The 27,905-nt window shown below is 52.2% G+C and overlaps 3 protein-coding genes across 5 annotated transcripts; 2 read left to right on the top strand and 1 right to left on the bottom strand.

Moving 5' to 3' along the window:
- Positions 1-166: 166 nt before the first annotated feature.
- POMGNT1 (protein O-linked mannose N-acetylglucosaminyltransferase 1 (beta 1,2-)) lies at positions 167-9,729 on the top strand. 2 transcript variants are annotated; one of them, XM_027059302.2, is made up of 22 exons: positions 167-308; positions 819-988; positions 1,614-1,689; positions 1,880-1,998; positions 2,647-2,712; positions 2,802-2,915; positions 3,737-3,854; positions 4,048-4,146; positions 4,314-4,441; positions 4,812-4,882; positions 5,109-5,184; positions 5,365-5,448; positions 5,538-5,579; positions 5,792-5,850; positions 6,190-6,262; positions 6,351-6,479; positions 6,566-6,691; positions 7,916-7,980; positions 8,175-8,219; positions 8,451-8,586; positions 8,851-8,960; positions 9,060-9,729. In XM_027059302.2, the coding sequence occupies exons 2-22, from the start codon at positions 869-871 to the stop codon at positions 9,145-9,147; spliced, it is 1,944 nt and encodes a 647-aa protein (XP_026915103.1). In that variant the 5' UTR covers positions 167-308; positions 819-868; the 3' UTR covers positions 9,148-9,729. The 2 variants fall into 2 exon arrangements, with proteins under 2 accessions (XP_026915103.1, XP_026915102.1); XM_027059301.2 differs by having other exon boundaries at positions 1,614-1,728.
- A 582-nt stretch (positions 9,730-10,311) lies between these two features.
- TSPAN1 (tetraspanin 1) lies at positions 10,312-17,668 on the bottom strand. Of its 2 annotated transcripts, none has more exons than XM_053213553.1 (8): positions 17,535-17,668; positions 16,890-16,954; positions 14,246-14,452; positions 13,965-14,039; positions 13,750-13,848; positions 13,515-13,670; positions 13,331-13,414; positions 10,312-13,144 (listed from the first exon to the last, which is right to left on the bottom strand). In XM_053213553.1, the coding sequence occupies exons 1-8, from the start codon at positions 17,584-17,586 to the stop codon at positions 13,097-13,099; spliced, it is 786 nt and encodes a 261-aa protein (XP_053069528.1). In that variant the 5' UTR covers positions 17,587-17,668; the 3' UTR covers positions 10,312-13,096. The 2 variants fall into 2 exon arrangements, with proteins under 2 accessions (XP_053069528.1, XP_014925858.1); XM_015070372.3 differs by having other exon boundaries at positions 17,400-17,537.
- Positions 17,669-21,002: 3,334 nt separating this feature from the next.
- On the top strand, positions 21,003-21,910 carry P3R3URF (PIK3R3 upstream open reading frame). The gene is made up of 2 exons (XM_027059304.2): positions 21,003-21,480; positions 21,764-21,910. Exons 1-2 carry the CDS (start codon positions 21,234-21,236, stop codon positions 21,805-21,807), a joined length of 291 nt encoding a protein of 96 aa, XP_026915105.2. The 5' UTR covers positions 21,003-21,233; the 3' UTR covers positions 21,808-21,910.
- Positions 21,911-27,905: the final 5,995 nt, after the last annotated feature.

The raw sequence follows: 27,905 nt of genomic DNA, 5'->3' as shown, positions 1-27,905 counted from the left end.
GGACCAAGACGTCGGGGGTGGGTGGGGGGTGGATCTGCTCTCCCCCAGCAGCCACCCCGCCCGCTGGTTGCGAGCCGGGGGCTGCTGAGTATTCGCGGCACTCGCGGGCTGCTGACACTCGTCGCCGCCGCCCTAAGCGCCGCCCGCCGCCCTCTCACCCCGCGGCGGCGGCGGCGGAAGCGGGGAGGCGGGCCGGGCCGGGCCGGGGCGGGGCCGCGAACGGCATGGAGGAGGCGGAGGCCGCGGCGCGCCGGGCCGAGCAGTGCGGGCCCGAGAGGGGCCCGAGTGGGGCCCGGGCCCCTTGAGCCGTGAGTGCCTCTGGGCAAGAGTCCGGGAGGGGTGGCGCGGCCGGGGCAGGTTTCCCGAGTCCTCAGGCGGCCCCGAGCCCTGGGAGGAGAAGAATGGGGCCAGATAGGAGAGGGCGAGGGCGCAAGGGGGTGGAGGATTGGGGGCTGGGGAAGGGGGTTGTCTCCGCCCTTTGCCCACAACAGGACTAGGAAGACCTGGAGCTTGGCCCTTTTAGGAGCTGATAAACCTCGAGAGCCGATTATTTGGTCCCTTCTCCAGCGCGGGGGGCGGGGGGGGGGGGGGGAAGGTCCCCGAGCAGCTGTGTCAGTTACCCCAGCCCCAGGGGGAGTTTCCAGGTGATCTGACCCCTCTGAAGGTTTCCTCTCCAGAGAAGTTGAGCCACTTTTCTCAGGTCACACAGCGTGGATGTCTTCAGGGAAGCGTTGCTGGGAGGTCCTCCCTGGTCTCCCTAGAAGGTATCAGACTTTGGGAGGAATACCTTACTCCATGTGACCCTCTGGTCCTCTCAGATTCCTGAAGGCATGGGTTGGCCAGGACAGTGGTGACTCCCCAATCCGGCATGGACGACTGGAAGCCCAGCTCCCTCATCAAGCCCTTTGGGGCTCGGAAGAAGCGGAGCTGGTATCTTACCTGGAAGTATAAACTGACCAACCAGCGGGCCCTGCGGAGATTCTGTCAGGTATAGAAATGTCCCAAACCTCCTAGGGGCTCCCTCCCAGCTTTACCCTAGCCTAGACTATTGGCACTGGGACTTACCTTGGCTACCCCCAACCCTGGAAAGGGGCGGCAGGTTCCTAGAGAGGAAACCTCTTTGTGTCATGTCGCTACGAGGTGGTGGTTTGGGCCCAGAGTTCTAGAATCAGAACCCAAGTACAACCTCCTAGGCTTCTGACAAAAACCTGAAGTCTAATCAGGAAGGCTTTGCCCAGGGGTACACACACCTGTCAGGCAGTCAGAGCTAAGACCCAGGTCTTCTGATCCCCAGCTTGGTTCTCTGGGACTGGCTCCATCTCTAGGAACTAATTGTGGAGGGGACCAAGGAAATCAGGGCCTCAAATGGAAGAATACAGGAGCTCTGGGTAGGAAGGGCCCTGATGAAGAGAGAAGGGTCAGGGGTGGTTCCCAGGAGGAGGTGGTTGTGAAACTGGACCCTGGCTGGGGGGGGGTAGAACTGGGTGGACAGAGGGACGAGAGGCCCCAGGATCTCCCTGTGTCCTCACTGCAGCCAGGGCCCTCCTTTCAGGAAGACCCTCAATGATCTGGAGGGGGTGCCCCTCTTTAGTCATCCCTACCGCTCCTCTCAGACAGGGGCAGTGCTTTTCCTACTGGTGACCGTCATTGTCAACATCAAGTTGATCCTGGACACGCGTCGAGCAATCAGTGAGGCCAATGGAGACTCGGAGCCAGAACAAGACTATGGTGGGGCCAGGCTGAGGATGGGATTGGCTGTTGAGGTGGAGTGGTGGTGGGGGAGGGGTCCCCCGGGATCTCACAGCTGAAATGGTAGACAGATCCCAAGGGATGAGATGCTGCTGGAAAGACCATCTCCCTGACCTTTGCACCTCTACAGATGAGGCCCTGGGCCGATTAGAGCCGTCACGGCGCAGGGGCAGTGGTCCCCGACGGGTTCTGGATGTGGAGGTGTACTCAAGCCGCAGCAAAGTATATGTAGCTGTGGATGGCACTACGGTAAGTGGGCCAGTGTCGGGTGTACAGTCATTGTATTCTACTCAGGGTGTGGGTCCGTGGCTCTGGGATCCACTGCCTAAGTGGGTACTGCATCTCTGCCACTTTCAAACTATGTGGCTCTGGAGGCCTCAGTTCCTTATCTAAAGGCTGGGACTAATGATTTCTCCTTGTCAGGATTAAAAGAAAAGTATGTGAAATGTGTTGCATGTAGTGGAATATTATGCAAAGTGATCATTAGTATCAGTAGGTAGATAATTCATTGACTTATCCCATAACTGTTTTCTGGTCCCTTCTTTGACCTCAGCCTAGTTCCAGGCATTGGGGACCTAGAGGTAATCAGAGCTGGCCCCAGTTCGAGGGGCTTAATCTGATGGATTATAGTATCTCCAGCACGAGGAAGAGACGTTAGGGCTCTAAGAGTCTGAAAGCCATAGAGAGGAGGGTTCTAGAAAGATCTGATCTCTCTAATGGATAACTTAAGGAGGTTTTCTGGAAGAGGTGGCATTCAGGCTGGGTCAGAAAAGAACTGTTAACAGAGGCATAGGCAGGAGGAGAGGTTTCATGCAGCTGATTTTTTAAATTCCCATAAGACAGAGAGACCTTGAATGCCACCATGAAGAGTTGGATTTTGTCTCTGCCACCCTGTAGGTGCTGGAGGACGAGGCTCGGGAGCAAGGCCGGGGCATCCATGTCATCGTTCTCAACCAGGCCACGGTGAGGTTCTAGGGGTGGGGGACCTGGAGGGCTGAAGCTGAGCCCACCTTGCTGGTGACATTAACTCATGAGAGGTATGTCCCTGCCAGGGCCATGTGATGGCAAAGCGTGTGTTTGACACATACTCACCTCATGAGGATGAGGCCATGGTGCTGTTCCTCAACATGGTGGCACCTGGCCGAGTGCTCATCTGCACTGTCAAGGTCAGTGACTCTGCCCTGGTCCTTCTCCCAAAGCCCCCAATTCCAACTTTGTTCATGGGTTCTATACCCCTCATAAAGCATAGTGGGAAGAACCTCTGGAGGAAGGTAATACAGGTTCCAATCTTAGCCTTGTCATTTTTATTTAGCAAATAGTTATTGAGCAACTACTGCATGCCAGGCACTGATCTGGGTGCTAGAGCTACAATCAGAAGCAACCTTTATGGAGCTTACATTCTGCGGGGCAAAATCAACAACAAAAAAGCCAGATAAACGTGTGATGTCAGGAAATGATAACTTACTGAAGATAGTGAAGCAGGGAAAACAGAATAATGGGTGATGCATTTTAGAAAGGGAAGGTGTCTGTTAAGCAAGTGACGTGAACAGAAAGCTGGAGGAAGTAAGGAGAGGGCCAGGTGGCTATCTGGAGGAAGAGTGTTCTAGAGAAGAAGATTGACGAGTGCAAAGGCCCTGAAGTGGGAAGGTGCTTAGCATGCTTGAGGAATTGCAAGGATGCCAGTGGAGCTGGAGCAAACTAAGAGAGGGGAGGGGAGTGGTGGGAAAAGAGCGGAGAGATGCAGATTGTATGGGATCATGGTAAGGATTTACTAGCATGGCCGTCTTGGATAATTCTCAGAATCTCTCTAAACCTTCAGTTTTCTTAACTGTGAAAGGATAGTAACCTCAGAGGGTTGTTGGGATAATTTAACGAGCTAATTTTAATAAAAGGTTTTGCGTGATGCTTGACACACAGCGAGTGCTCCATGAAGCCAGGTCACCCAGAACCATGGCAGGCAGGCTGACCACTTTCTCTGGTCTCCCAGGATGAGGGCTCCTTCCACCTCAAGGACACGGCCAAGGCTCTGCTGAGGAGCCTGGGCAGTCAGGCTGGCCCTGCCCTGGGCTGGAGGGACACTTGGGCCTTCGTGGGACGGAAAGGAGGTACCGGCACCATGGGCCATCCACCCTAAAGTATCAGGGGTCTGGAAGGAACAGAACACCAAGAGATGGGGTGGGGTTGGGGGCAAATAGGAGCCAGAAGTGGTGGGCTGGATGAAAGTGGGCAGAGAGTTGGGAAGAAGCTTTCAAACTGGAGCCTGGGCCCCCATTGCCCCTCATTCCTGCCTCCTGCTAGGTCCTGTCCTTGGGGAGAAACATTCTAAGTCACCTGCCCTCTCCTCCTGGGGGGACCCAGTCCTGCTGAAGACAGATGTGCCGCTGAGCTCAGCTGAAGGTGGGGTTAGTGGGGTCTGGGCTCCAGGGCAGTGCCTGGGCTGGAGGTGGGGATTTGGGTCCACTTAATGGAGCTTTATTCTCTTGACTGAGTGCCTGGGGTTTTGTAAACCACACTGGTCTTCTGCCCCTACATGCCTCATCCTGTTGACCCCATCCCTCCCTCAGAGGCCGAGTGCCACTGGGCAGACACAGAGCTGAACCGTCGCCGCCGGCGCTTCTGCAGCAAAGTTGAGGGCTATGGGAGTGTGTGCAGCTGCAAGGACCCCACACCCATCGAGTTCAGCCCTGACCCAGTGAGTGCAGCCTTAGACAGTGAGGCTTGGACTCCTTCTCAATTCGGCCAGAGGCCCTAGGAAAGAGCCAGGTTGGGCTTTCCCTACCTCAGCCTGAGAGGGAACCAGGACCCGAGGATCTGTGCTGAGCTCTGAAAGATGGGGGGGGGGGGGAAGTGGGGGGCATCCTGTTGGGGGGAAGAGTAGGCCATGTGAACAAAGGCCTGGAGTTGGATGTGGGTTGAGTGTATGGGAGGGCCGGGACAGGGAGACCCTCTGCCTTTTCCCTCTCTACTCTGGAATCGCCTTCTCCCCAAAGAACTCTTCCCTGGGTGGGGATCCCAATGTGAAGAGGGAGTGAGGCAAGAACTAAAAGCTGTTTCTCCCTCAGCTCCCAGACAACAAGGTCCTTAATGTGCCTGTGGCTGTGATTGCAGGGAACCGGCCCAATTACTTGTACAGGTGAGCCTGGGAGTGGGCTGTATCCAGCACTGAACAGGAGGGTGCTTAGCAAGTGGGACCCTCAAGCTTATCTGCCTGCAGGAGGAACTCTTGAGGTGGGCAGAAAGGCAACAGATTCTAGGCCCATTCACCCATGTGGGTGAACAGGGGGATGTGGACCCATCTATAAGCACAAGGGAACCCAGAGTTGGGTGACAGAGACCTAACCCATCCCTGGGCTCCCCAGGATGCTGCGCTCTCTACTCTCAGCCCAGGGGGTGTCTCCCCAGATGGTAACGGTTTTCATCGATGGCTACTATGAGGTGAGTGGGGTTTGGGGGCTATGGGAAGAGCAGAGCCCAGGGCCGTGGGTGCTGAGTAGCAATGATCACAAGAGACGGCCAAGGCAAGGGCTGTGAAATGTGAATGGTTTGGCATGGCGGAGCCTGCAAGGTGGGCAGGGGGAGGTGGCTCATATGGTGACCAGTGGCCATGCCTTCTAGGAGCCAATGGATGTGGTGGCCCTGTTTGGTCTGAGGGGCATCCAGCACACTCCTATCAGCATCAAGAATGCCCGTGTGTCTCAGGTACTGCCTAGGCAAGGATGGAAGGGGCAGACACCTGACCCTGCCATCCACCCCAAAGCTCACGTGCCCTCTTTCCGCTCCCCACCCAGCACTACAAAGCCAGCCTCACTGCCACTTTCAACCTGTTTCCGGTGAGTAGTAAGGACAAAGTCCTTGGACCTAGGGAGGAGAAACATGGGTATAAGGTCTGGTCTTATTATATAGCAAGCTCTTCTCCTCTCTGGACCTCAGCTTCCTGATCTGGAAAACAAGGGTAGTGCTGCTTGAGAAATAAGATGGGGGTGGAGGAGGCACAGGATGGGAAAGGCCCCCTTGGGGTCATGCTGTCCCCCTCCCCCTGCAGGAAGCCAGGTTTGCCGTGGTTCTGGAAGAGGACCTGGACATTGCTGTGGACTTTTTCAGGTGAGGGGAGGGCCCTTCCATAAGTACCTCTCCACTCAGCTCCTATAGGCTTCCTTGGGCCTCTTTGCTTAACTGGGTCTCCAGGAAAGAAGGCAGTGGGATGTCTGGGAGAGCTTTCTGAGGAAAATAAGCTTAAAAGTGGGGGGAAAGCCTGCAAAGGTAGGACAGCAGGTGTTGGGGTTGGAGTAGAGAGTAGAAGGATGGGTAGACACAGTGGGGATTTGGGGGAAGGGACAAGTAGGCATGACTCCTGAGTCCCATCTCTAGCTCCTCCAGCATCACTGTGTGACTGGGTTTGTCCTTGTCCTTCCCTGAACCCTTGGACCCTGCCTGTCTCAGTTTCCTGAGCCAGTCCATCCACCTACTAGAAGAGGACGACAGCCTGTACTGTATCTCTGCCTGGAACGACCAAGTAAGCCAAGTGGCCAGGGGTCAGCTGGGGTGTTGGTACAGCACAAGCACCAAGCTGATACCTCCCACCATGGCACCCCTGTCCCCAGGGATATGAACACACAGCTGAGGACCCAGCACTGCTGTACCGTGTGGAGACCATGCCTGGCCTGGGCTGGGTGCTCAGGAAGTCCCTGTATAAGGAGGAGCTTGAGCCCAAGTGGCCCACACCGGAAAAGGTGCCCTGGCAGGGTAGGGTGAGTGCGCTGGAGCTGGAGCTCCCAGCTCCAAACCTCTTAACCATCATAATCTTCCATGCCCCCAGCTCTGGGACTGGGACATGTGGATGCGGATGCCTGAACAACGCCGAGGCCGAGAGTGCATCATCCCTGATGTTTCCAGATCCTACCACTTCGGCATCGTTGGCCTCAACATGAATGGCTACTTCCACGTGAGTGGGAGGCAGGGATATTTTGGAGGTGGGCACAGAATAGTAGATAGAGCAAGAACATGGACTCTAGAGCAGTCCCAGCTCTTCCACTTATTAACTTTGGGGAAAATTCCTTATCTTCATTTGCCTCAGTTTCCTTATTTGTAAAATGAGGATAAAGATACTACCTATCACAAGGGTTCCAGGTTACGAGGCTTAAATGAGTTAATATATGTAAAATGCTTTGAACTGCAAGCATTATATAAGGGTTAGCTCGTATTTTTTTCATTATTACTATTCTTAGCACCCGACTGTGGGTGTGGGGAGGGGATTTCTGCCACCAGGCGCTTATGCAGCCCTGGAAGCTTTGCCCTCTCCTGTCCTTGCAAGTGGAGGGGCCCAAGCCTCAGCCCAAAGTGAACAGGGAGGTCCCCGGGCCTCCATGCTTTACATGGCTGTGTCCAAAGGGCCACTCCCCACATACAGCAAGAGTATGCATTGAGACAGGCCAGCCCAAAGGAACATATGGGCAGCTTAGAACCTCCTAGATTCCAGAAGGACCCTGAAAGATCGGCTTATACAAGACCCTACTCATCTCCCAGAGAGGGGCAGGCATTGACACTTTCAGTACCTTGGTCTTAGCACTTTCCTCTGTCTCAGCTCAGCCTGGCCTTTTGCCCTCTGGTCCCCACAGGGCCTGTTCTGGCTTCTGTGGCTCTACAACAGCAGACCCAGGGAGAACCACTGGGAATAGGGACTAACCCAGGGGTCAGGAGCATGAGCTGCTGGTGTGGGCATGAGGTCTCTAGCAATGGGGGAGCTGAAATTAAAGCTAGTAAGAGCAGGAGCGCCTGGGTGGCTCCATCAGTTAAGCATCTGACTCTTGATTTTGGCTCAAGTCATGATCTCACAGTTTCTTGAGTTTGAGCCCTGCATTGGGCTCTGCACTCACAGTGCAGAGCCTGCTTGAGATTCTCCCTCTCTCTCTGCCCCTCCCCTGTTCACAGTCTTTCTCTCTCTCAAAATAAATAAATAAACTTAAAAAAAAAAAAAAAAAAAAAAAAAGGCTATGAGAGCCGGCCAAAGATGCTACAAAGAGGAGGATAGGGAAGATGGAGGGAAATTAGGGGGACCTCTGTGGGTCCAGGACTTCATCTGTGGGCCTTGTGGCTATGTGGTGGGTCACTGGGCGGGTGTGGGCCTGACAATGTAATGCCCTAATGTTCACCCTCACACCCACTTCAGGAGGCCTACTTCAAGAAGCACAAGTTCAACACGGTTCCAGGTGTCCAGCTCAGGAACGTGGACAGGTCAGGGATGGGGACAGAGCAGAGGGGAGGATATCTAGGAGCCTTGATTACCAATCCCCAATATTCCCCTCCAACCCAGAGACCTGCTGTTTACCCCAGCCTTGCTGCCACCCAATTCCCATGTAATCCCTTGCCTTGCCCCTGGAACCTGAGGGGTTACCCCTTCCCCTGACCCATTTTTCCTTCTCCTTCAGTCTGAAGAAGGAAGCTTATGAAGCAGAAATTCACAGGCTGCTCAGGTATGGCCTATGGCAGTAGGGATATATGGCAGGGAGTGAGGAGGCAAGTACTGGGGGTCTTGGCCCCATTATTTTTGGGGCCCGCTGCAAAATGAAAAGCAGGACACCTTGTTGAAAAATTAAGAATTTCAAGACAGCAATAGCAGAGCTTTAAACTAAGCACAGGGCCTTGTAAAACACACCCATGAAGCAGGCTCTGTCTTGGCCTTTCTCCCCTACCCTCTGTTGCAGCGAAGCTGAGGTTCTGGACCACAGCAAGAACCCTTGTGAAGACTCTTTCCTGCCAGACACAGAGGGCCACACCTATGTGGCCTTCATCCGAATGGAGAAAGATGATGACTTTATCACCTGGACCCAGCTTGCCAAGGTGCCCCACTAACATACCCACCCCAGGCTTACTCGTCCCCACCAGATACAGGGAGCCTTTGTTCTGGAATCTTCTACCTCAGAACCTTTTCTTCATCCTCTGGGAACCCCTCTTTCAAACCCTTTGTCCAATTCCATATTCTAGAAGATGCTACCTCTTACAAATTGAGACTGTTGAGGGGCTGGAGGCTGAGCCAAGGGTCCTCAGTGGCCCCTCCCCACAGCTCTCTGACCCTTGCCTCTCACTCTGTCCCACTCCTACCAGTGCCTCCATATCTGGGACCTGGATGTGCGTGGCAACCACCGGGGCCTGTGGAGATTGTTTCGGAAGAAGAATCACTTCCTGGTGGTGGGCGTCCCAGCCTCCCCCTACTCGTGAGTGACTCTTTTCTGCCCTGGGACGTGAGAGTCTAGTGGGATTAGCGGGCATAGCTAATTACCTTTTCCCTATACATTTTCAAATTATCTTTCCAGGGTGAAGAAGCCACCATCCATCATCCCAATTTTCCTGGAGCCACCCCCAAAGGAAGAGGGAGCCCCAGGAGCTGCAGAACAGACATGAGACCTCTTCCAGGACCCTGCAGGGCTGGGTACTGTGTACCCCCAGGCAGGCTAGCCCTTCACCCCATCCTGTAGGATTTTGTAGACACTGGCAGGGGTTGGGGCTGGTTTGTTTTTAACATGAGACTTAATTACTAACTCAAGGGGAGGCTTCCCCTGCTCCAACGCCCCTGTTCTTGAGTTGGAGGTCTATTTATTTACTTCCTTGTGGGAAGGGGCAGGATAGTACCTGGGAATCATCGGGGTCCCTGGGCAGCTGATCCTGCCCTTTGCACACTCCCTCCTCCCAAGCCTGGCTCAGAATCTAACCTATTTATTGACTGTCCTGAGGACCTTGGGAAAAGGCTGAAGCCTGGAGGGCCTTGATTCCTTTCTTGGCTGGGTGCTGCCCTGAGGGTGGGGCTGGCTCTTACTCAGGAAACTGCTGTGCCCAACCCATGGACAGGCCCGCTGGGGCCCACCTGCTGATGCAGACTCACTCAGAGACCCTCAGACACTGAACCAGGCCTCTTCTCAGCCTCCTCTTTGTCCAGGTTTCCAAAGCTGGATAAAGTGGTCATTGATTAAAAAAGGAGAAAACCTCTGGGGATGTGTTTTATGATGGTGTGACTGTGTGGGGGCGGGGGGGCAGGGAGGGGGAAGAGAGAGAGACACAGAGAGAGAGATGGGTAGGAGAGAGAATGGTCATGATGGATAATGAGTTTTCCTTACTGTCCTCCACAGAGTTTAGCTTCCATTTGGCACCATTTGGCCACCAGGGGATGCCCCAGTCTCAAACACCAAGGTTTTTCCCTAAGCTCCACCTTAAGACAGCTGAGCCTGACCTTAGCCTCACTGTACTTGGGGCTGAGCTTACAGAAGCCACCCCAAGCCTCTTCCCATCAGGCAGTTAACCTGCCTAGCTTGTCTGTTTAGGTACCTGTCTCCAGAGATGAAGCAACAGAGCAAAAGGGATACTTGGCGTTAGGGGAGGTGATGGGAGAGCAGGTGAGTCTAGGGGGGTTGGAAAGGAAGTGAGTGAAACAGAACTGGGGTGGCATCATTCAGGAGGCTATGACTGGGCTGAAGATGGAGTTGTAGGAACAAGGATCTGTGGTCCTTAGGGTACTTTTTTTTTAATGTTTATTATTTTAAATTGTTTTATGTTTTATTTATTTTTGAGAGAGAGAGAGAGAGAGAGCGAGAGCGCATGAGCAGGGGAGGGGCAGAGGGAGAGGGAGACATAGAATCTGAAACAGGCTCCAGGCACTGAGCTGTCAGCACAGAGCCCAACACGGGGCTCGAACCCACAAACCGCAAGATCATGACCTGAGCTGAAATCGGACATTTAACTAACTGAGCCACCCAGGCACCCTTTAATGTTTGTTTATTTTTGAGAGAGAGTGAGAGCAAGCAAGTGGGAGAGGGGCAGAGAGAGAGGGAGACAGAGTATCATAAGCAGGCTCTGCATTGATAGCAGAGTGCCTGATGTAAGGCTCAAATTCATGAACTGCAAGATCATGACCTGAGCCAAAGTCAGACACTTAACAAACTGAGCCACCCAGGTGCCCCCCTTTGGGTACTTTGTAAGCAGATTCCATATCTATAAATTTTTCTGGAGAAAAGCTATCAATTTCTTCATAAAAAAATATTTTTAATGTTTATTTTTGGGAGAGAGTGAGAGAGAGAACATAAGTGGGGGAGACAGAGAGAGAGGGAGACACAGAATCTGAAGCAGGCTCCAGGCTCTGAGCTGTCAGCACAGAGCCCAATGTGGGGCTCGAACTCATGAACCATGAAATCATGACCTGAGCTGAAGTCAGATGCTAAACCAACTGAGCCACCCAGGCACCCCCGTTTCTTCTTATTTTTTTAATGTTTATCTTTGAGAAAGCATGAGCAAGGGAGAGGTAGAGAAAGGGGAATAAAAGAACTGAAGCAGCTCTGAGCTGACAGCAGCAAACCTGATGTGGGGCTCAAACTTACAAACTGTGAGATCATAATCTGAGCCGAAGTCGGATGTTCAACCAACTGAGCCACCCAGATAGCCTGAAAAGCCATCATTTTCATCAGATTCTCACCTAGCCAGTGATCCAAAGAAGTTAGAAAGATCTAACTTAGTCACAGAAGCACCAGGAAATGGATAGGACTGTCTAGAAGGAGTGGATAAGAAAGTCTAAGGCAGGTGGCAGGACATTTAAGGGATCTAGTGTAGACCACACCTCTTGAGATGGGTCAGCCTGCAGAGTCTGTTCAAGGTAAGTCTGGTGAGTGCCTTATGTAGAGCCTTGGCCAGGGAGGCAGGAACTGACTAGAACTCCCGCCCTTTTTTCAGCTCTACCCCTCCCTCCACCATGGCACAGGTGCTCCGACATTTCTCGCCACCCTGACGCCTTCAGTGTTTGCTGGAGCTAGAGATAGCGCTTGAGGTGCCACAACAGTCAAGTTGAGGAGCAGTTAGCTCACGAGGTGGCGGAGGCCCGCCCTGGGCAAACAAATCCCCTGCAGCCTCCATGTAGGTACCTGGGGAAGGGTGGTGTGTGAGAGATGGTAAGGTTGTGAAGGTGGGGAGAGGGACTAGTTGCTCTCCCTGCCCAGCCCCCCAGCAGGCTCCTGATCTGGACCTGGGACTAGCTCTCAGGCACTGTGTGGTTCTCTCCAGGTTGCTGTTCCTTCGCGGGCTCAGCAAGGGGTAATAGTTCTGGACTGCCCTAGGAAAACCAGGTGGGGAGTAAGGAGGACTGGTTTGCTAGTCTGGGTTTTGCTGGCTGTAGCCTTCCTCCTTAGTGTTGTCCGTCCTGTTTCAGCAGCAATCAGATCTATGTCTGGGATATTCTGGCCTTCAGGTAAATTGGACTCCACATCAGCCAGGACCCCACCAGACTCTGGAGTCAGACAGTCTGGGCCCAAGTCAAGGCTCAGCCCTTCAGGGAAGGTTGTGGACGTGGAACAAGTCACTTGGCCTTTCTAGGCACAGTTTCTAGAGCTTGGGGGTGGTTAAGATTAAGAGATCAGATCTGTAGAGTCCCAGAGGCAAGCCAAGACCAAAATAAACAAAGTTCTTTCTAAAATCCCCAAGGCAAGGACAGGTATGGGCTTTGCCTGAGTGAGAAGGGTAGGCAGCTTGGATCCTCTGATGGGGGCTTCTGGAGGGATTCCAGAGCCTAAGAAGTGACCCTCCCATTGCCTTGGCAGTATTTCTTGTCTCTCCACCCCCACCTGGGCACAGGCTTGTTATTTTCATAGCTTTCCAGTCCACTGCCCCCACCCAGGAGGGGGTAGTTTCAGGTCAAAGTCCTCCCACATTATGGGAAGGCAGACTGGCCCAGCCCCCAGTTCCTCCCGGAGTGCCCTCTTGATCATCCCTGTTAGGCTCCCTCCCAGGCCTGGAATCCAAATGAAGGGGGAAAATAGGCATCTACCTCCACCCTTGTGACCTTTCCAGGGGCCTTCTGAGTCACCAGCCCCATAGGAATCTGAGGCCAAGTGAGGCAAGATGGGCCTGCCTCTCCAAGGATACGCGAAAAGAGTTCCAAATGGAGACATTTTAATTGGGTTATGAGTTCTGAAGAGCCTTCTACACATCCGCCTCATGACTGCTGATTTTGCATGTGTCCATGTTTTAGGGTGCCTTTCTCTCATCCCGCAGCGGGGCTGCTGGGATCACTGAGAGCCCCATTGGCTTGAAAGGGTGTCAAGGGTTTAAGGGACAGACTGGAAGTATGGGCAGGAGAACTGACTGCCTTAGAGGTTCTGACCCCAACCCCACCATTGGAAGGAAAACTCAGGCACAGCCGGAAGGGGGTGGTCCCCTATTTGGCCCCAAGTCCAGAGCAGCAAGGCTGGGCCCACTCTGGCCCAAATGAAACTGTTAGATCCTGTCCTCAGCCCAAACACTGCCGCTTGACAGTGCCAGGATGCCTCTTCCCAGTTCTTATGTGGCAGCAGCAGTGGCGGAGGCAGAAGCAGACTTACTTCAAATTGCAGTACAGATACATGGACACGATCATGGCTGCCAGCTGGTGGGAAAGGAATAGGTAGAGATAAGGGATATGATCAGGGTCCTTACGCTTCAGTCCCCTGCCTCCCAGACACTCTACATGAAGCTCTGTTAGAAGTCTGTCTCCTTCTGCAAGGCCTCCAAGATGGGTCAAGCACCCTGATCCAGTGGGGATATCCTGCCCCAACCTCCTCATGCCCCTTACCTCCAAACCCCCAATTCCAGCTGCCACAGCACCCACAGTGACTGCGTTGGTTCGGATGTCATACAGAAGCTGACTGAAGCAGCCCTTGGAGGAGGGAGGAGAGGGGCTATAGTCAGCAGCTGCACCCCTCCCTCATTCAGCACTTTGAGGACATTAAAGCAGCCCCCAACCTTCCATACCACACCTGTACAATGTTGTCATCAGCCTTCTCCTTGGTGCAGGGTTCTGTGGCTGTGCCATTGCCATCGTCAAGGCAACAGTATGGGGGAAAGGTATGGTTCTTCATGAAGTAGGGAGAGCCCTCAAAATCCGTGTAGTTGTTAAAGCCACAGCACTTGAGCTGGAAATGAGGAGGGAAGGGTGGTCAGTGGGGCCTCGTTTTTTCTCCCCACTCCAAAATCTCCCCCAGCCCACCTTACCCCTTCCATGGTGGTGTTCCACACTTGGGTGAAGTCCTTCTGAGAACCATAGTCTTTCTTGATGGTAGGCACTACCAGCAACGTCAGGAAGTGCTCAGCCTGGATGGGGCAGATCAATGCTTAGGGCCTGGTAGGGAAGGCGGCCATTCACAGGCCACAGCCCACTTGCAGGGTTTTTCCCGATCTTTCCCCCTTGCCCCATCCCCACTCCTCACCATGGTGGTATACACCAAGGCAACTACAGCAGCTGCAACCTCAGCGATGAAGATGATGAGGAGGATCAAGAAGAACTGAATGGGAACAGAGGTCTGAATTTTAGAGACAGTCCCTCCTGCCTCACTTATTGTAACCCACCACCCATTAAAACAAGGCAGTTGCCCCCTCTGCTGAGGCCTCTGGAGTCCAGAGCACGGTTTGGGGATCCCCAGAGCCTGGTGTCAAGGGTGAGGGGGCCCCGGGTCTCGGTTATGGGCCTATGGAGCTGGGTTTGACACACCATCATGAGGGCACACTTGTTCTCAGTCTGAGCACCGTAGCAGCCCAGGAAACCAAGAGCAAAGAGCACAGCACCAGCTGCGATGAGGAAGTAGCCCACGTTGACAAACTGCATGGCACTGGATGACAGCGGCCCGAAGATCTTCAGGAAGGATGACCCATCGACGGACACCCAGATGCCCACTGCCAATAGAGCAACGCCACACAGCTGGGGACAGAGAGGCAGACCATAAAACAGTGCGGGCAAGCAGCTCCTTACCATGCAGTTGAGTCAGGAAGATGGGAAATGAGAAAGTTTCTCCCTTTATTGGCTAAGGAGTCTTAAAAACTCATCCTGCACGGAGGAAAATATTCTGTAGAGCCAGAAAAATGGGAGCTGGGCCACCCATAGCCAGCACCTATGCAGATATAAATGGGATCAGGGGTTCCAGAAATATCTACAGGATGGGAGAAGGGCAAGACTTTTCCTCACTGCTGTCAAGGTCAAGCCACATAGCTAGGAGTGAAAACAGGCAGGTGAGGGCAGCAGGGTACTCCCCCCCCACCCCACCCCATTTCCTTGCAGAGTGAAACGCCTCTGTCTTCTGATAGGTGAAACAGTGGGGTTGTAGCTTGAACAGACTCAACAGTCACCATGGCAACAGAGGTGGGGCTGAGGTTTACACCTGCTTCCAACCTTGGAGAGGGACTCGGGGAGAAGGGACACCTACCTTGAGACCCCATTTGGCCCCTCTCCAGGATCAAACTCCAGGCCTGCCCTTCAACTAACCTAGACCTCTCTTTGCCTCACAGGAAAACTGAGGCACCAGAGGGGGAGTACAGCCAGGGTTTCTTTTAGAGGCTCTCTCTTGCTCAACCCCAAACCTCAGGGGATTCTGAGGCCCAGACTGGGCAGGAGGTACACTGTCCAGATGCCACACCTCTTAGAGCAAAGCCATCCTGATCCAGAGTATCAGCAGATGAATCAGCCTGACATCACCATGGTGCCCAGCTATAGAAACTGAGGCTAGAACCAGGTGGCAGATTGTGGCTGGATCCCAGGCATGTTTGCCCAAGGACAGAGAGCTGGGCTCCCAGCCTATAAGGGTCAAATTTCAAGGAGGTTGAGACCTGCCCTGCCCTGCCCTGCCCTGCCCAGCCTGGCAAAGCCTGACCAACAGAGGCCAGAAACCAAACCGGATTTGCCTTTAACCCCCTCGGACCGGAGCCCCTACTATCTCCATATTGCTGGGATCCCTTTGCCTTCTCCAGATATATGGATAAAGGCTAGTGCCCTGAAGCTAAAAGAAGCCAAGGCATGGACCATATTGGAGTCAGGTTATTCACCTCTAGCCCAATTTCTCCAAAAATCCATCTACACTTCCTGTCTCTACTTCCTCACTTTTCACTGACTCTAAGCCACTCTAGTGTGGCTCCAAGGTCTGTGGTGCCATGCTGTGCTAAATCTAGTGGACACCTCATGTGCCATGCCCTTCTGATCTCTCTGAGATTGTGCTCTCCTTGATTTCTTTCCACTGCTCTTTCTCTATCTGCTTCCTGGTGGCCGTTTCTCCACATAATCCTTGTAAGTTGGGTTTCTCAGAGGTCACTCTGCCTGAGTGCTGTTACCCACTCAGTGGCTTCACTGACCATTTGTGGTCACATGACTTCCAAATATCCATGTCCAGCTCCAACCAGAGCTGCAGCCCCATTGGGTATGCAGCTGCCTGTGGGACATCCCCCAGGTTGCTCATACCAGAGCCACAGACATTACCTCCAAAACCTCTGTCTGCCTTGCGCCCCTTCTGCCCCTTGGCCACCATCTGAGGCCTTTGTCTTTGTCCATTTCTCCCCATCTCCACCACCATCTCCAGGGTTCATGCCTCATTACTCAGCCTCCTCAAACATGCCCTATACAATCTGTTCCTGGTTTTCTGAACAATATCCGATTTCATTGCCTCTGGGTCTTTTTGCATGCTTTACAACCTCCTCACCCAGTGCAAATTCCCAGCCTCACCTATTTCCTCCAGATAGTCTTCTCTGACCAGGGTTCAGGCCCCTCCTGTGGGCTCCCATAGCCCCTCTGCTAAGGCCAGACACAGTACGTTGCCACCGTCTGCCTATCTGCTTTGCTGGATCTGAGATCCTCAAGGGCAGAGAAAGGGCTTGCTCACCTTTCACCCCGGCACTTAGCACAGTCTTAGCACATAAATGTTTGTTGAATGAATAAAGGCTGCTTGAGGCCGACTCTCTGCTCTGAGGTCTTCAGGCATTTCTCCTTTCAGCTGCCCGTCCTACAGAGGCCACTGAATTTCCTTGATCACTAGGTAAGCTTGGGCAAACCTCTTCCTCTCACTGGGCCCCCAGTCCCTATAAAAGGGGACAATCGCTCCTGTTAGCCTACACTGCCCTGCGCTAAATCTGGGCTGAAGCTTCCTAGAAGGGAGGACCTTCTCCTACGCTTCTCCTCCCCAACTTGTGTAGCAGCCAGGCTGCTCCTGAGACCAGGACTCGGCATTTGGGGAGAATTCTGCACCCTATCATAATGGGAAATTTGTACCACAGAGTCTGGACACAGCAGTGTCCTATTTCCCAGCTTGGGCTCTGCTTAGGTTGTGACCCACTCTTATAGGGAGCCCCAAAGAGCCCACAACCCCCATACTTACAAAGATGAGGAAATTGAAGAGGGTCATCATGGTTTTAATGAAGCTGAAGCACTGCATGGTGGCTCCTGAGAGGCAGACAAGTGTGAGTTAGGAATTAGTGCCACTTGCCTCCACTGGCCCCTGGACTGGCTCTGCCATTTGGACCCTGACATAGCAGACTCCAGCATCCAGGACCCATAAATCACCAAAATTCCCCTGAATCTAGACTCTGACACCTCAGGACTTTTCCCAAATCCTCCTGACACCCCTACCTCTTTGTACTGCCCCAGACCTCTACCAGCACCTGACATTCTGAGATACTAACACCCCAGGTTTCCCCGCTGGCGCCCCAAACCTAGCCCCCACACTACAGATTACTTCATGCCCTTCCTTGGCACCACTATGTCCTGGACCTCTCTCCCAACCCAGCCCTAGACTCTTTCCGGACCCTCCCCATTGGCCTCCCAGCTTCCCAAACCTGTTTACAGGTTGATTTCACTTTATAGGATAATACCTATCCTATACCATCACCTGTTCAGGGCTCTTGGTAGTGAGTTCTGAAAGAAGAATCTGCTGAGGCTCCAGAGGGGACAGGCAACTTCAGGGAATTGCCACTTGAGTGGGCAGGCAGTGAGACGGGGCTGGCTCTCACACACCACTGCTCACCTGTAGGCGGGGCAGGGCTTTTCAAGGCCTCCTCCTCTGCTTGCCTTCCCATCTGCCCCACCCAGCAGTCACTCAGCCTCCACTTGCCCTGCTGCCCCCTGCTGCCTGGAGATCTGTCCCCACAGCCACTGGAGCAGCGGGCCTCGTCGGCCTGGCAACACCAACCGCAGCAACACCTTTCCTGATCTGAAGAAGGAAGAGAAATCTGAGGGTAAACAAGCAGCTCACAGAATTTCTGGGTGCCCTCCACCACCACCGGGCACATATGCTTCTTAGCCCACATCTGCTGATACATTCATACACCCTGTGTGCTCACAGGCACGCATACCTCTGCCCAAGCTGCCATTTGTATACACACACAGAGATATGTACATAAACACCTACTAGCTCTCGTGAGCGTGCACACAAACACATGCATACACACATACTCTGACCTATGTGTGGATGGATCCCCAGCAACTAAGAAACAACAAAGCAACATCTGAGGTACATTCTTAAAGTCTCTCTGTCTCTCTGTGTTTCTTTGTCTGTTTCTCACACACACACACTCAAGCACATCTACACTTTCAAGGAAATGGCCAAGGTATAGTAGCTTCTGCCCCCTCTTCTGAGCAGCAAATGACTCCTAGTCCTTTTCCCTCTGCAATATCTCAGTTTCCCCATCTTTCTCCTCCCTTCTTTCCTCCTTACTCGGCTCCCTTCCCATCCTTTCTCTTGCTCCCCACCGCCCGCCCCCCCCCCCCCCCGCCGCGATCCAGTATTCTAAGCAATCTGCGTTTAGCACCCCTTTCCTTTCTGCCAGCAGGTGGCACCGTGGTCTCACAAAAACATCACCCCAATTTGAAGGCTCAGCAATCCCGTTCTACAAAAATCCCTCAGGGTTTAATTTGAACTCCTGCCTGCCTCTTTCCCCTGCTGGTCCTACTTTCCACTCTAATGCTGCCGCCCGACATTGAGGTGCTGGGGAAGTTCTGGCCTTGGAATCACTCAGACCAGGTACTCCAATGCTGGTTCTACTGCTTCTTAGCTGTGCAACCCCAGGGGCATTTCTTAGACTCGTTTATTTTTCTTTTTCTTTTTAAAATTTATTTTGAGAGAGAGAGGGAGAGGGAAAGCATGGGAGAGGAGCAAAGAGAGAATCACAGGTAGGTTCCATGCTATCAGCGCAGAGCCAGACATGGGGCTTAATACTGTGAGACCATGATCTGAGCCAAAATCAAGAGGTAGACACTTGACCTACTGAGCCACCCAGGCGCCCCTTCTTAGACTCAGTTTCAAGCCTCTGTGTCCTGGTCTGTATAACAGAATAGTTATATAGAGTTTTAAAATAAGATTTTCTCACCACTCTGGGACAAATGAGAATGACCACAGAGTGGGAGGTCAGAGTGGGAAGAGTCATCACCAGAGGGGGTATGAGTTGGATGAAGTGGACTTTTAAAATTTTTTAAAAATTTGAATATAGTTGACACTTTGTTTTGTTTTTTTATAATGGGAGGAAGCAGTGAAGAAACAGGGGAGAGAGGAGGGCTGATGACACTAATAGTTGTGTAGATCGTGTTTTAAATGCATTACATATATAGTTTTTTTTCCCCTCTTCACAACCATTCTATGAGATAGATTCTCTTTTATCCCCTTTTTAAATACGGGGAAACAGAGGCACAGAAGGTTAGGCACTTGCCGTGATCACACAGCTCATAAGTGGCAGAGCCAGGATTCAACCCTAGTCAGCCTGGTGCCAGAGTCTGTATCTTAACCACCAAGCAGACTGTCTATATTGATAGAATCTCTGAGAAGGCAGGAAGAGCTGACGTCCAGAAAGAGCAGAGGAAGAGGCCTTGGTCTGGGACTTGAGGAAGAAGGCCAAGGGCAAAGTGGGTTTATGGGTGTAGTGGCTAGGAGTTGATGGGAGAAAGGTCCATTTTCTAAGACTGAGGATAGCAAGAGAAGAGGCTAGAGGGGGAGTAGGTAGGTGTGAGGCTGTATAGGGTGGTGCTGAGGACCCTAAAATCTGCTGGCAGGCTCCTGCAGGAACAGAGAAAAGGCAGAGGCTGGGAAGGAGGACTAGAGGTGAAATAGGAGGGAAAGAGAGTGTGGAGGGAGAAAGGACAAGTCCATAGTCCCACAACAACTCAGTGCAAGGCCTGGCAGAACCATTGACAACACTGTCACCTACAAGAAAGGAAATAAACCCCGGGTTGATGCAACTTACATCCCCTGGGGACCTAGCTGTTCCTCCACCTGCACTGATTATCCACATGGCTTTCTCTTCTCACTCAAGAAGAATCGGGGCCATGTCACCTCCATCTACATCCCCAGAGCCCAGCACATATGAAGTTGTTAGTGAACATCTCCTCCTGGATGATTAAATGAATAAATGAGTGCAGAACAGCAAGAGTTAACTGTCTGGGCTTTGGGCCCTAGAGCCATCATGGATTTGAACCCCTCCCAGTCTCTAATTGTGTGACCTCACCTAACTGAGCCTCAGTTTCCTTATACAGTCGATCCTCATTATTCATGGCTTCCATATCTGTGAATTTGCCTACTCACTAAAATTCATCTGTAACCCCAAACCAATACTCGTGTCACTTTGGTGGTCATTCATGGACATTTGTAAAAATTTTGAGCTGCCTCATTCTCTTATTCTCAGCTGAGGTTGAACAAGAGGATACTCTACCTTCTTGTTTCACCTTTTATAATATAAACACATGTTCTTCTTGTGGGCTATTTAGTGTCACATTTTATGCATTTCTGTGCTTTTTGTTGATGATTTTGCCATTTATCAAATAATGCTGAAGTGTTGTCTAGTGTTGCTAAGCACAAGAAGCCTGTGATGTGCCTTACAGAGGACATATGATATAGTGGTGTTGGCTATGAGTTCAATGTTAATGACTCAACAGTATATTTTAAATTAGGAAACTTTTTTTTTTAAGTTTATTTATTTATTTTGAGAGAAAGAGAGAGAGAGAGAGTGTGTGCACAAGCTGGGGTGGGGCAGAGAGAGGGAGAGACAGAATCCCAAGCAGGCTCTGAACCATCAGCGCAGAGCCCAATGTGGGGGCTTGAACTCACAAACTGAGATCATGACCTGAGCGGAGCTCAAGAGTCGGGACACTTAACCGACTGTGCCACCCAGGCACCCCTAAATTAGGTGTCTTTAAACAGAAACACATAAAACAAGGTCATGTTCTGATTGATCAGTTGACGAAAAAATTGTGACCAGAGACTGGTAGGAATCTAACCCTGTAGATGCATTGGCTCAATTTACTAATGCACTATTTGTGGTGATGACTTTATTAACTACTATGAATAATGAGAATCGACTGTATATGAAATAGGAATAATGATAGAGTCTAAACTTTGTGGGATTAAAGAGATAGTGTTTGTAAAGTACTCAGTACTGTTTGACACACAGTAAATGCTTAATAAATATTGTTAATATTGTTAATGCGGATAAATGACAAAGTGAGGGAGTAATTTCCCCTACTCAGAGTTCCTTTTCCCTAGGGGCCAAGCTGAGGTTTTCTGGACCTTGGGCTGGACCCGTGGAGAGAATTGTGAGGAAGTCTGACCCATGGGGATGGGCTGGGGACCAGAACCTATAATAAAGAGCACCGCCCTTATGCAGACTCTATGTCATAGAGGCCCCAGCTGCCCTGGCCAGTAGTGCCCTCAGGCACACTACAGAAGCTCCCTGTGCCCATGGGGCCTTCTCAGCTTGCCCGTGCCCCTCGGCCCCGGGGTTTAAGATTCCGCTACCGCAGGCCAGGGATGGGCTGGCCTAGGCCTCGATTTCCCAGGATGTTCAAGTGTAGCCGTAGAAGGTATCGGCAGAAACCCCAAGGCAGAACTCCTACCACTGCAGCCACCAACTTTGCCACCCTGGCCCCAGATATCAACAACACTCACACCGTCACCACCACCAGTGTGTGGATCCTTCCACCACCAGGTTAGCCAAGGGCCCTGAGGCAGGGTGGGGGGGTTGGCAAAACAGAGCCATTAGTTTTCCCCCACTTTAGCCCTGCATAGGCATTCTAGGAGGCACACTCTGTGAGAAATACCACCCCAAAAGTATGGTGGGGTCTTGATAGCAGACATCCTAAAGGCTCAGAGCCTTAATGGAGGGCATATTGACTAAAAGCAGAGGGCTTGGGGGACTGTGAATCTAAGAGCAGTAGAGCTTCCAGAACTTCTGTCTTCCTCACACTCTTCCCTTTCCTTCTTCTCCTTAGTTCTCAGACACCTCTGTCAACCTGGCAGCTTTCTGATCTTCTAGAAATGTCCAGAAACTAGTCCAGAAGCTTGGCTGTCTCCGGACCTGTATCTCCTAAGGGCCCTGGGTGGTTAACAGCAGACAAATACAATCAATTCTGCTCCAACTGCCTTACTCCATTCCAAGGTGTTTCCAGATAAATATGCAGCAGGGTATGAGGGCAGGGTTGGGGCTGAATGCTCCCAGGGGCGGGCTTTAGTGACAACAGCAGGGATCACAGTTTGGCAATGGAAGGACAGGACAAGGTCGGCAACACACACCATTTCTCCATCTTTGGCCTCAGCTTTTGATCTGCCCTGGGAGGTAGGGATCCTTCCTGCACTGCACAGGGAAAAGGGTCTCCATAGACATCTTGGAAGTTATAGGGAGCCAGATCCTTGAGGAGGGAGGTAGAGGCACAGATCAGAAAGAGATAGGATGAAAGAGATTTCACTACTTGAGTGTAACTCCACGAGTGCTTGAATGTGAGATGTTATGTGGCTCTGTGCCTATGATGGCCAGTGTGCAGAAGTAGCTGTTGGTGTGTGTGTCTGAGTGTGTGTGGAGATGGGAGTCTGAGCAGACATGTGGCTGAGTGTGCCTCTGCAATAGATTGTGACTTTGTGGCCGGCTGTGTGTCGAGGGTAAGGCTACTGGTGTGCCAGACAGAGGCTTCAGCTAAGAGGAATGAAGGTCAGGAGAGAGGGTGAGGGGCAGCCTGAAGGAGGAGAGGGTTGCTTCTGAGGAGGACTGGTCACCTTCAGCCCCCTAGCTGTTCCCCGAGGCCAGTGTTTTCCAGGACTGTCAGCTGAGCTGCGGTGGTTAGGGGTGGGGCAAGACTGAGTTTGAGTCCAGAAAGGGGGAGGGTGTTAAGCACTCTGGCCTGGGGATTTTCCATTTGGATTTCTGAGTGTGTGCCCATGTGTCATCAGGTGTAACTGCATTTCTGTGGGGTGTCTCTCCATGGAATTGTGTCTCAGTGGTGGGAAACGTTGTGAGGGACTCGGTCTCTGAGGTGTCACTTTATGCCTGGGTGTGTGTCCAGGGCTCCCTTCCCTGAGGGGTGGGGGTGAGAGTGAAGTCTGAGAGCTTTGGCCTGGCCTCCTGGGGTTTAAGAAGCCTGTGAGGAAAAAATGAACTGTGTCTGTGTCCTTCCACTCTAAGGCTTGCCGGAGACTGGGACCCTGAGAGGAGGAAGCGGCAGAGAATTCACTGACACATCATGCCCAGACAGTGCTGGCTGGGGTGAGGGGAAGGGGGAGGCAGGAAGGTGGCTGGGCTAGCGCCCAAGGTCCACAGAGGGGCCCACACATATAAAGACACATGCCACAGTCCATGAACATATGCAGACATGTAAATATAAGTAGACTCACAGACACACAAAGCAACAAACACAGGTGCATGCAAGTACATACTTATAAACAGAGATAAACACTGACACTAATGCACATGGCCCTCCCCACATGGCATATGTAACAGCACATACACATGCCTACAAATGAACACACAGACATGCATGCATCTGGACAAGCACATAAGCATATAGATAGAAACATGCAATCACACTCATGCAAACCCAGGCACACATAGACACCTGCACACGTGCAGACACACTCACCAGACTTCCCTGCCCCTGCAGCCCAGGAACCCAGAAGCTTCCCTCCCCTAGCAGAGTGTGTGTGTGTGTGTGTGTGTGTGTGTGTGTATGTGTGTGTGTGTGTGTGTATGCCCACACTTGTGTCTGTGTGTATCTGTGTCTGTGAGGATGTGTGTGTATGTGTGTGAGTGAGGGGGGGTGCTGAGCTGTGGGAACCTGATGACATCATCTCTTCTGGCTATTTTTAGCTCCCTCTGCAATGACGGGCTTCTCCGCGGCCCCTCCCCCTCCAGGCTCCCAGAGGCAGCTGCAGCCAGAGGGCACCCACCACTCCAGTCTAGGTGACCCTTGGACTGGGTACAGCTCACTCATTCTCACCCCAGCAGGGCTCCCTGGAGGTTGAGAACCCCAGAGGAAGAGGCCTGGGCCATGTGGCAGCCTGGAGCAGGAGCCTGGTTAGGTGAGCACACCCGGCTGGTCTCCAGCCCCTAGGGTGCCTCTGCTTCTGCTTTTCAGTCTGAAACTCTGTCTCAGGCAGTAGTGCCTGCCATGTGCCAGGGAGGGTGCCAAGTCTGGAGATAGAGCAGTGTGCAAGACAGCAGGAGTTCTTCCTGGTGGGTGTTACAGCTCGGTGGGAGACAGACATTAAACAGACCACACAGGCACCGCACCAAACTGTGGCAAGAACTCTGAACATTAGTAACAAGGGGACTCAGTCTGGGATGATGGATGTTCTCTGTCTCTTTCTGTCTCATGAGATAGCCTGAGGACACCAGAGGGGCACCCTCCTTTACCTTGCACCTTCTACCCCAACAAGCACACTCCAGAACAGAGCTTCCTTCTCACACCCCAGGCTGTGCTTCCAACATTGCACCAACCCACCACCCAAGTGGGGAGCCACTGTTATTCATGGCCCCTTTGTTCTGGAGCCTCCTCACAGTTGACCCCTGGGAGTCAGGCCAGTCCTTAGTCCTCCATCTGCAGATGAGAAAACTGAAAACAGAGAGGGGCAGTGCTGGACCACACCTCCTGGTGCTGGGCAGGGGAGACTGCAGGCTGACAGAGGAGGAAGTGGTGGTGGCACAGCTCCGAGTAAGAGCAAGTGGTGGGGGCAGAAGGGCAGGAGGAAGAGGACAGTGGCCTGAGGGGTCCCAGCCCAGAGAAGGCTTCCCGCTCCAGCCAGCTTCTGGGCAGCCACCGGAAAATCGGGTTTGGCAGCTTCAGCCAAGTGCCTGGGGGCTGGAGGAGGGGTCCAGACAGCTCTGGGGAGGCTGCCTGGGGGCGGGCCCGTCCTCCATCCCAGAGTCCGGCCAAGCTGTCCTGTTGTGGGAGCATTTTGTAAAACTGGGACCTTTTAGAGTGTTGGGAGAACAGCTCTGGGCTGCAAGCTGGAGCTCAGAATTCCAGTCCTTGCTCTGTCCCAAACCCTAGTGTGATCCTTGGAAAGTCCTGTCCCCTTTCTTGGCCTCAGGTGGCCCTCCCAGGAAGGACCCCTGGAGGATCAGGTTCCCCATCCGCAATTTCTGCCCTCTGGGTTTTCCTGGGAGTCTGAGTCAGGCACAGAAACACAAAGTCAATGGGTAGGGACCAGACCAGACCACTCCCAGGGCGCCAGGCTGGAGGTCCCTTGTCACCAATGGGTCAATGGCAGGAAGCCCAGCTCCAGCCTTACAATGCAATACCGGTCACCCCACCCTGACCAGTACCCTCACCCACACCCCCACTTCCGTCCTCTGTTCCTTCCTCACCTTCGGAGAAAGCTACAGGGCTCCCTAGGGAATCTCCCATACTTACTTCATTGGCCACCTGCCCAGCCCTGTACTCAGCCCTCCCTCCCCCTCTGCCCATTTGGCCGGGCCAGCCTCCCTGTTAACTTTCTTTCCCGGATCCTGGGGCGGGGCAGGCCAGGGAGGAAAGGAAGCTGGGTGGAAGGGCTGCAAAGGAGCCTGCTTTTCCTGCTACACTCAAATACTTGCAGCCCAAATGACTTGGGGGGAGGGAGGTGGACTGAATGCTGGGCTGCCCTGAAGCCCCAGGGGAAGTGGGAATGTTACCTTTACCTATCTAATCATCTCCTTCCCTGCCTTCAGTGAATTCAGAGAAGGGAGCCCAGAACTGAGACTTCCATCCCGTGGAAAACAAACACAGAAACCCAGGACAAGTGAATCCTGGTTATTGTCACTAAGTCAATGACAAATTCATGAAACACAAAAAAACATAAAATTCTAAATGCATAGAATCCAGAGTCATGGAATCTTAGCATCACAGAATTCTAGCATGGTGAAATCTGAGTTACAGAATCAGGAATATAGAATTCTGGCATCACTGACTCCCAGATCACAAGGTTAGAGTATCCTTGAATTAGAAGTCTTGAGAAATCAATTAGTGAAATCCTTACCTTCAGGTGAATGTCTAAACTAGAGGATTCCTGGGTACCTGAGTGGCTCAGTCCATTAAGCCTCTGACTCTTGATTTCAGCTCAGGTCATGATCTCTCAGTTTGTGGGTTTGAGTCCTACATGGGGCTCTGTGCTGATGTGCAGAGCCTGCTTGGGATTCGCTCTCTCTCCCTCTCTCCGCCCATTCTCTCTCTCTCTCTCTCTCTCTCTCTCTCTCTCTCTCAAAATAAATGAACTTAATAAATAAATAAACTAGAGGTTCCCCCATTGGGGATGGGCAAAGGAGTTCACACATGAACACTAAGAAGGAGGCGGAGAGCTCAGGACATATGAGCTTAGGATAAGTTAAGAAGTCTGTAATAAACCAGACAGAGGACAGACAACTTCCAAGAGGACATATCTTGGTTCCTGAGGATGAGGGGGGTGGGGTGGCAGGAGAGGGAGAGAGAGAGGGGAACTAGAAGAAGAAGAAGAAGAAGAAGAAGAAGAAGAAGAAGAAGGACACCTAGCCTAGAGAAAAAATTATCAAGTCGCAAGTACACCAGCCACAATGCCCCTGATTTCTCCAAGAGTGGGAATAACACCAGCCCCAAGACATTTTCAAAGGTTAGTAATGGAATGGCAAGCCACGTCTGACTTTTTTGGGAAGAAAAGTACTAAGTAGAAAATATTTCATATACCACAATTTCTTGGGGCTGCTGGGAACAGCAGACTCTCCAAAGAAGATGCTGAGCCGTGAACAAGATCATGCTGTGGGGTGGGGTGGGGTGCAGAGCCCCTAGCAAGGCCTTGGTAAGGGACCTTGTGGAGGGCATCTGCCTGGGGTGGTGCTGGGAGAAGTATCTCCGAAGAAGGAGCCAAAGTTGAGGCAGCACTTGGTATGGGGACTCTTGTCAGTATGGGAACTCAGTAAACAACAGGGATATTTACCTAGCATTTCTGGGAAACTACTGCAAACTCAGGAACCCAGAAGGAGCAGTTCCAGAGAGAGGCAAATGCCAAGCCCTTCTGGGCATGGGAAACAGGGCAATGTCAGTTGTAGACCCTCTTGTTCGGCTGTCAGTCCTTGGATTCAGCTCAATACCTCAGCCCCGACCTCAGCCCCGACCTCGGCCCACATCCCCATTTGTCTCCCTCTCCCTGCTTGCCTGCCATTCTACCTACCTCCATCTGCTATATGACCTTTGGCAAATTGTGTCCCTCAAACATCCTTTGCTTTCTTTTGAAGTCTATAATTGGGTCCTACGCACAGGTTTTATTATTTCATAGTCCTGGTTTTGTCCAGATCAGTTCCATTTTAGACGTCTGCATTCCCAGCTTCCAGAGAAAGGGTCAGGCAGCTTCAGGGAAAATGGAGGGAATAGGGAATATAAATAATACTTACATTTGCCATCCTACATGTGTCAGTTCCTATGACAGGTGTTTTATAAATCTTATAGGATGCTCACAACCACTGTGTATATAAATCATTGCTGCCATTTTATAGATGAAGGAACTGAGGCTCGAAGAAGATAAATAACATGCCTAAGGTCATTCAGCTAGGGAGGACTGGAAACTCAGCTAGGTCTGTCCTAACTTGAGGGCTGTGTTTTCAGATCAGCATTAATCCATGTGGCTTCAACGGGTAAAGTGAAGGTAATCCATGTGGCTGACCCCGAATTTAAGGAGTTCCTTTTAAGGAAGTGTGCAATAGGGGCTGACAGCCTGTGCTGTGAGAGAGCTGAACTGAGTCTCCTCTTGGGGACTCTGGGTGTTCTCAACTCAGATTGGAGAGAGCTGGGGTGGGGTGGTGTGTAGGGGGTTGGAGTGGAGAGTAGGGTGGTCCTGGGCTGGTCTTCAGGGGGTTAAGGGACTGCTGCCACTGTTCCTGGAGATAGTGTGTATCGGTTGGAGAGGGGCTGTGAATGGGGGGTTCTTCACCTTCTGGGATGGCCTAACCAACCCCACACCCCCACCCCCACTATGCACCCCCACCCCTGCTGGCACTGGTTGTCAGGCCCCTGGAACCTTGGGGGCAGGGGACTTTCCAGCTGGGTTAGCATCATGGTGTGTTGTCACTAGACTCACCTCCTTGAAGTTCCTAGAAACTTTTGGATTCCTAAGCTTCATCAACCTTGCACAGTTGCC

Source organism: Acinonyx jubatus, chromosome C1, assembly GCF_027475565.1.
Source record: "Acinonyx jubatus isolate Ajub_Pintada_27869175 chromosome C1, VMU_Ajub_asm_v1.0, whole genome shotgun sequence".
Lineage (NCBI taxonomy): Eukaryota > Metazoa > Chordata > Mammalia > Carnivora > Felidae > Acinonyx > Acinonyx jubatus.
This window is presented reverse-complemented; position numbering and strand designations above follow the sequence as displayed.

Excerpts from the sequence above, each read along its gene's own strand:
- P3R3URF (XM_027059304.2), top strand. The coding sequence starts at position 21,234 with ATGGGGCCTTCTCAGCTTGCCCGTGCCCCTCGGCCCCGGGGTTTAAGA. Across the intron at positions 21,481-21,763 it reads GTGGATCCTTCCACCACCAG|TTCTCAGACACCTCTGTCAA; the intron begins GTTAGCCAAGGG and ends TCTTCTCCTTAG.
- TSPAN1 (XM_053213553.1), bottom strand. The coding sequence starts at position 17,586 with ATGGGAAGGCAAGCAGAGGAGGAGGCCTTGAAAAGCCCTGCCCCGCCT. Across the intron at positions 16,955-17,534 it reads AAGCCCTGCCCCGCCTACAG|GAGCCACCATGCAGTGCTTC; the intron begins GTGAGCAGTGGT and ends TCTGCCTCTCAG. Across the intron at positions 13,415-13,514 it reads CTGATGACAACATTGTACAG|GGCTGCTTCAGTCAGCTTCT; the intron begins GTGTGGTATGGA and ends CCCTCCTCCAAG.
- POMGNT1 (XM_027059301.2), top strand. The coding sequence starts at position 869 with ATGGACGACTGGAAGCCCAGCTCCCTCATCAAGCCCTTTGGGGCTCGG. Across the intron at positions 5,449-5,537 it reads AGAATGCCCGTGTGTCTCAG|CACTACAAAGCCAGCCTCAC; the intron begins GTACTGCCTAGG and ends CTCCCCACCCAG. Across the intron at positions 7,981-8,174 it reads CAGCTCAGGAACGTGGACAG|TCTGAAGAAGGAAGCTTATG; the intron begins GTCAGGGATGGG and ends CTTCTCCTTCAG.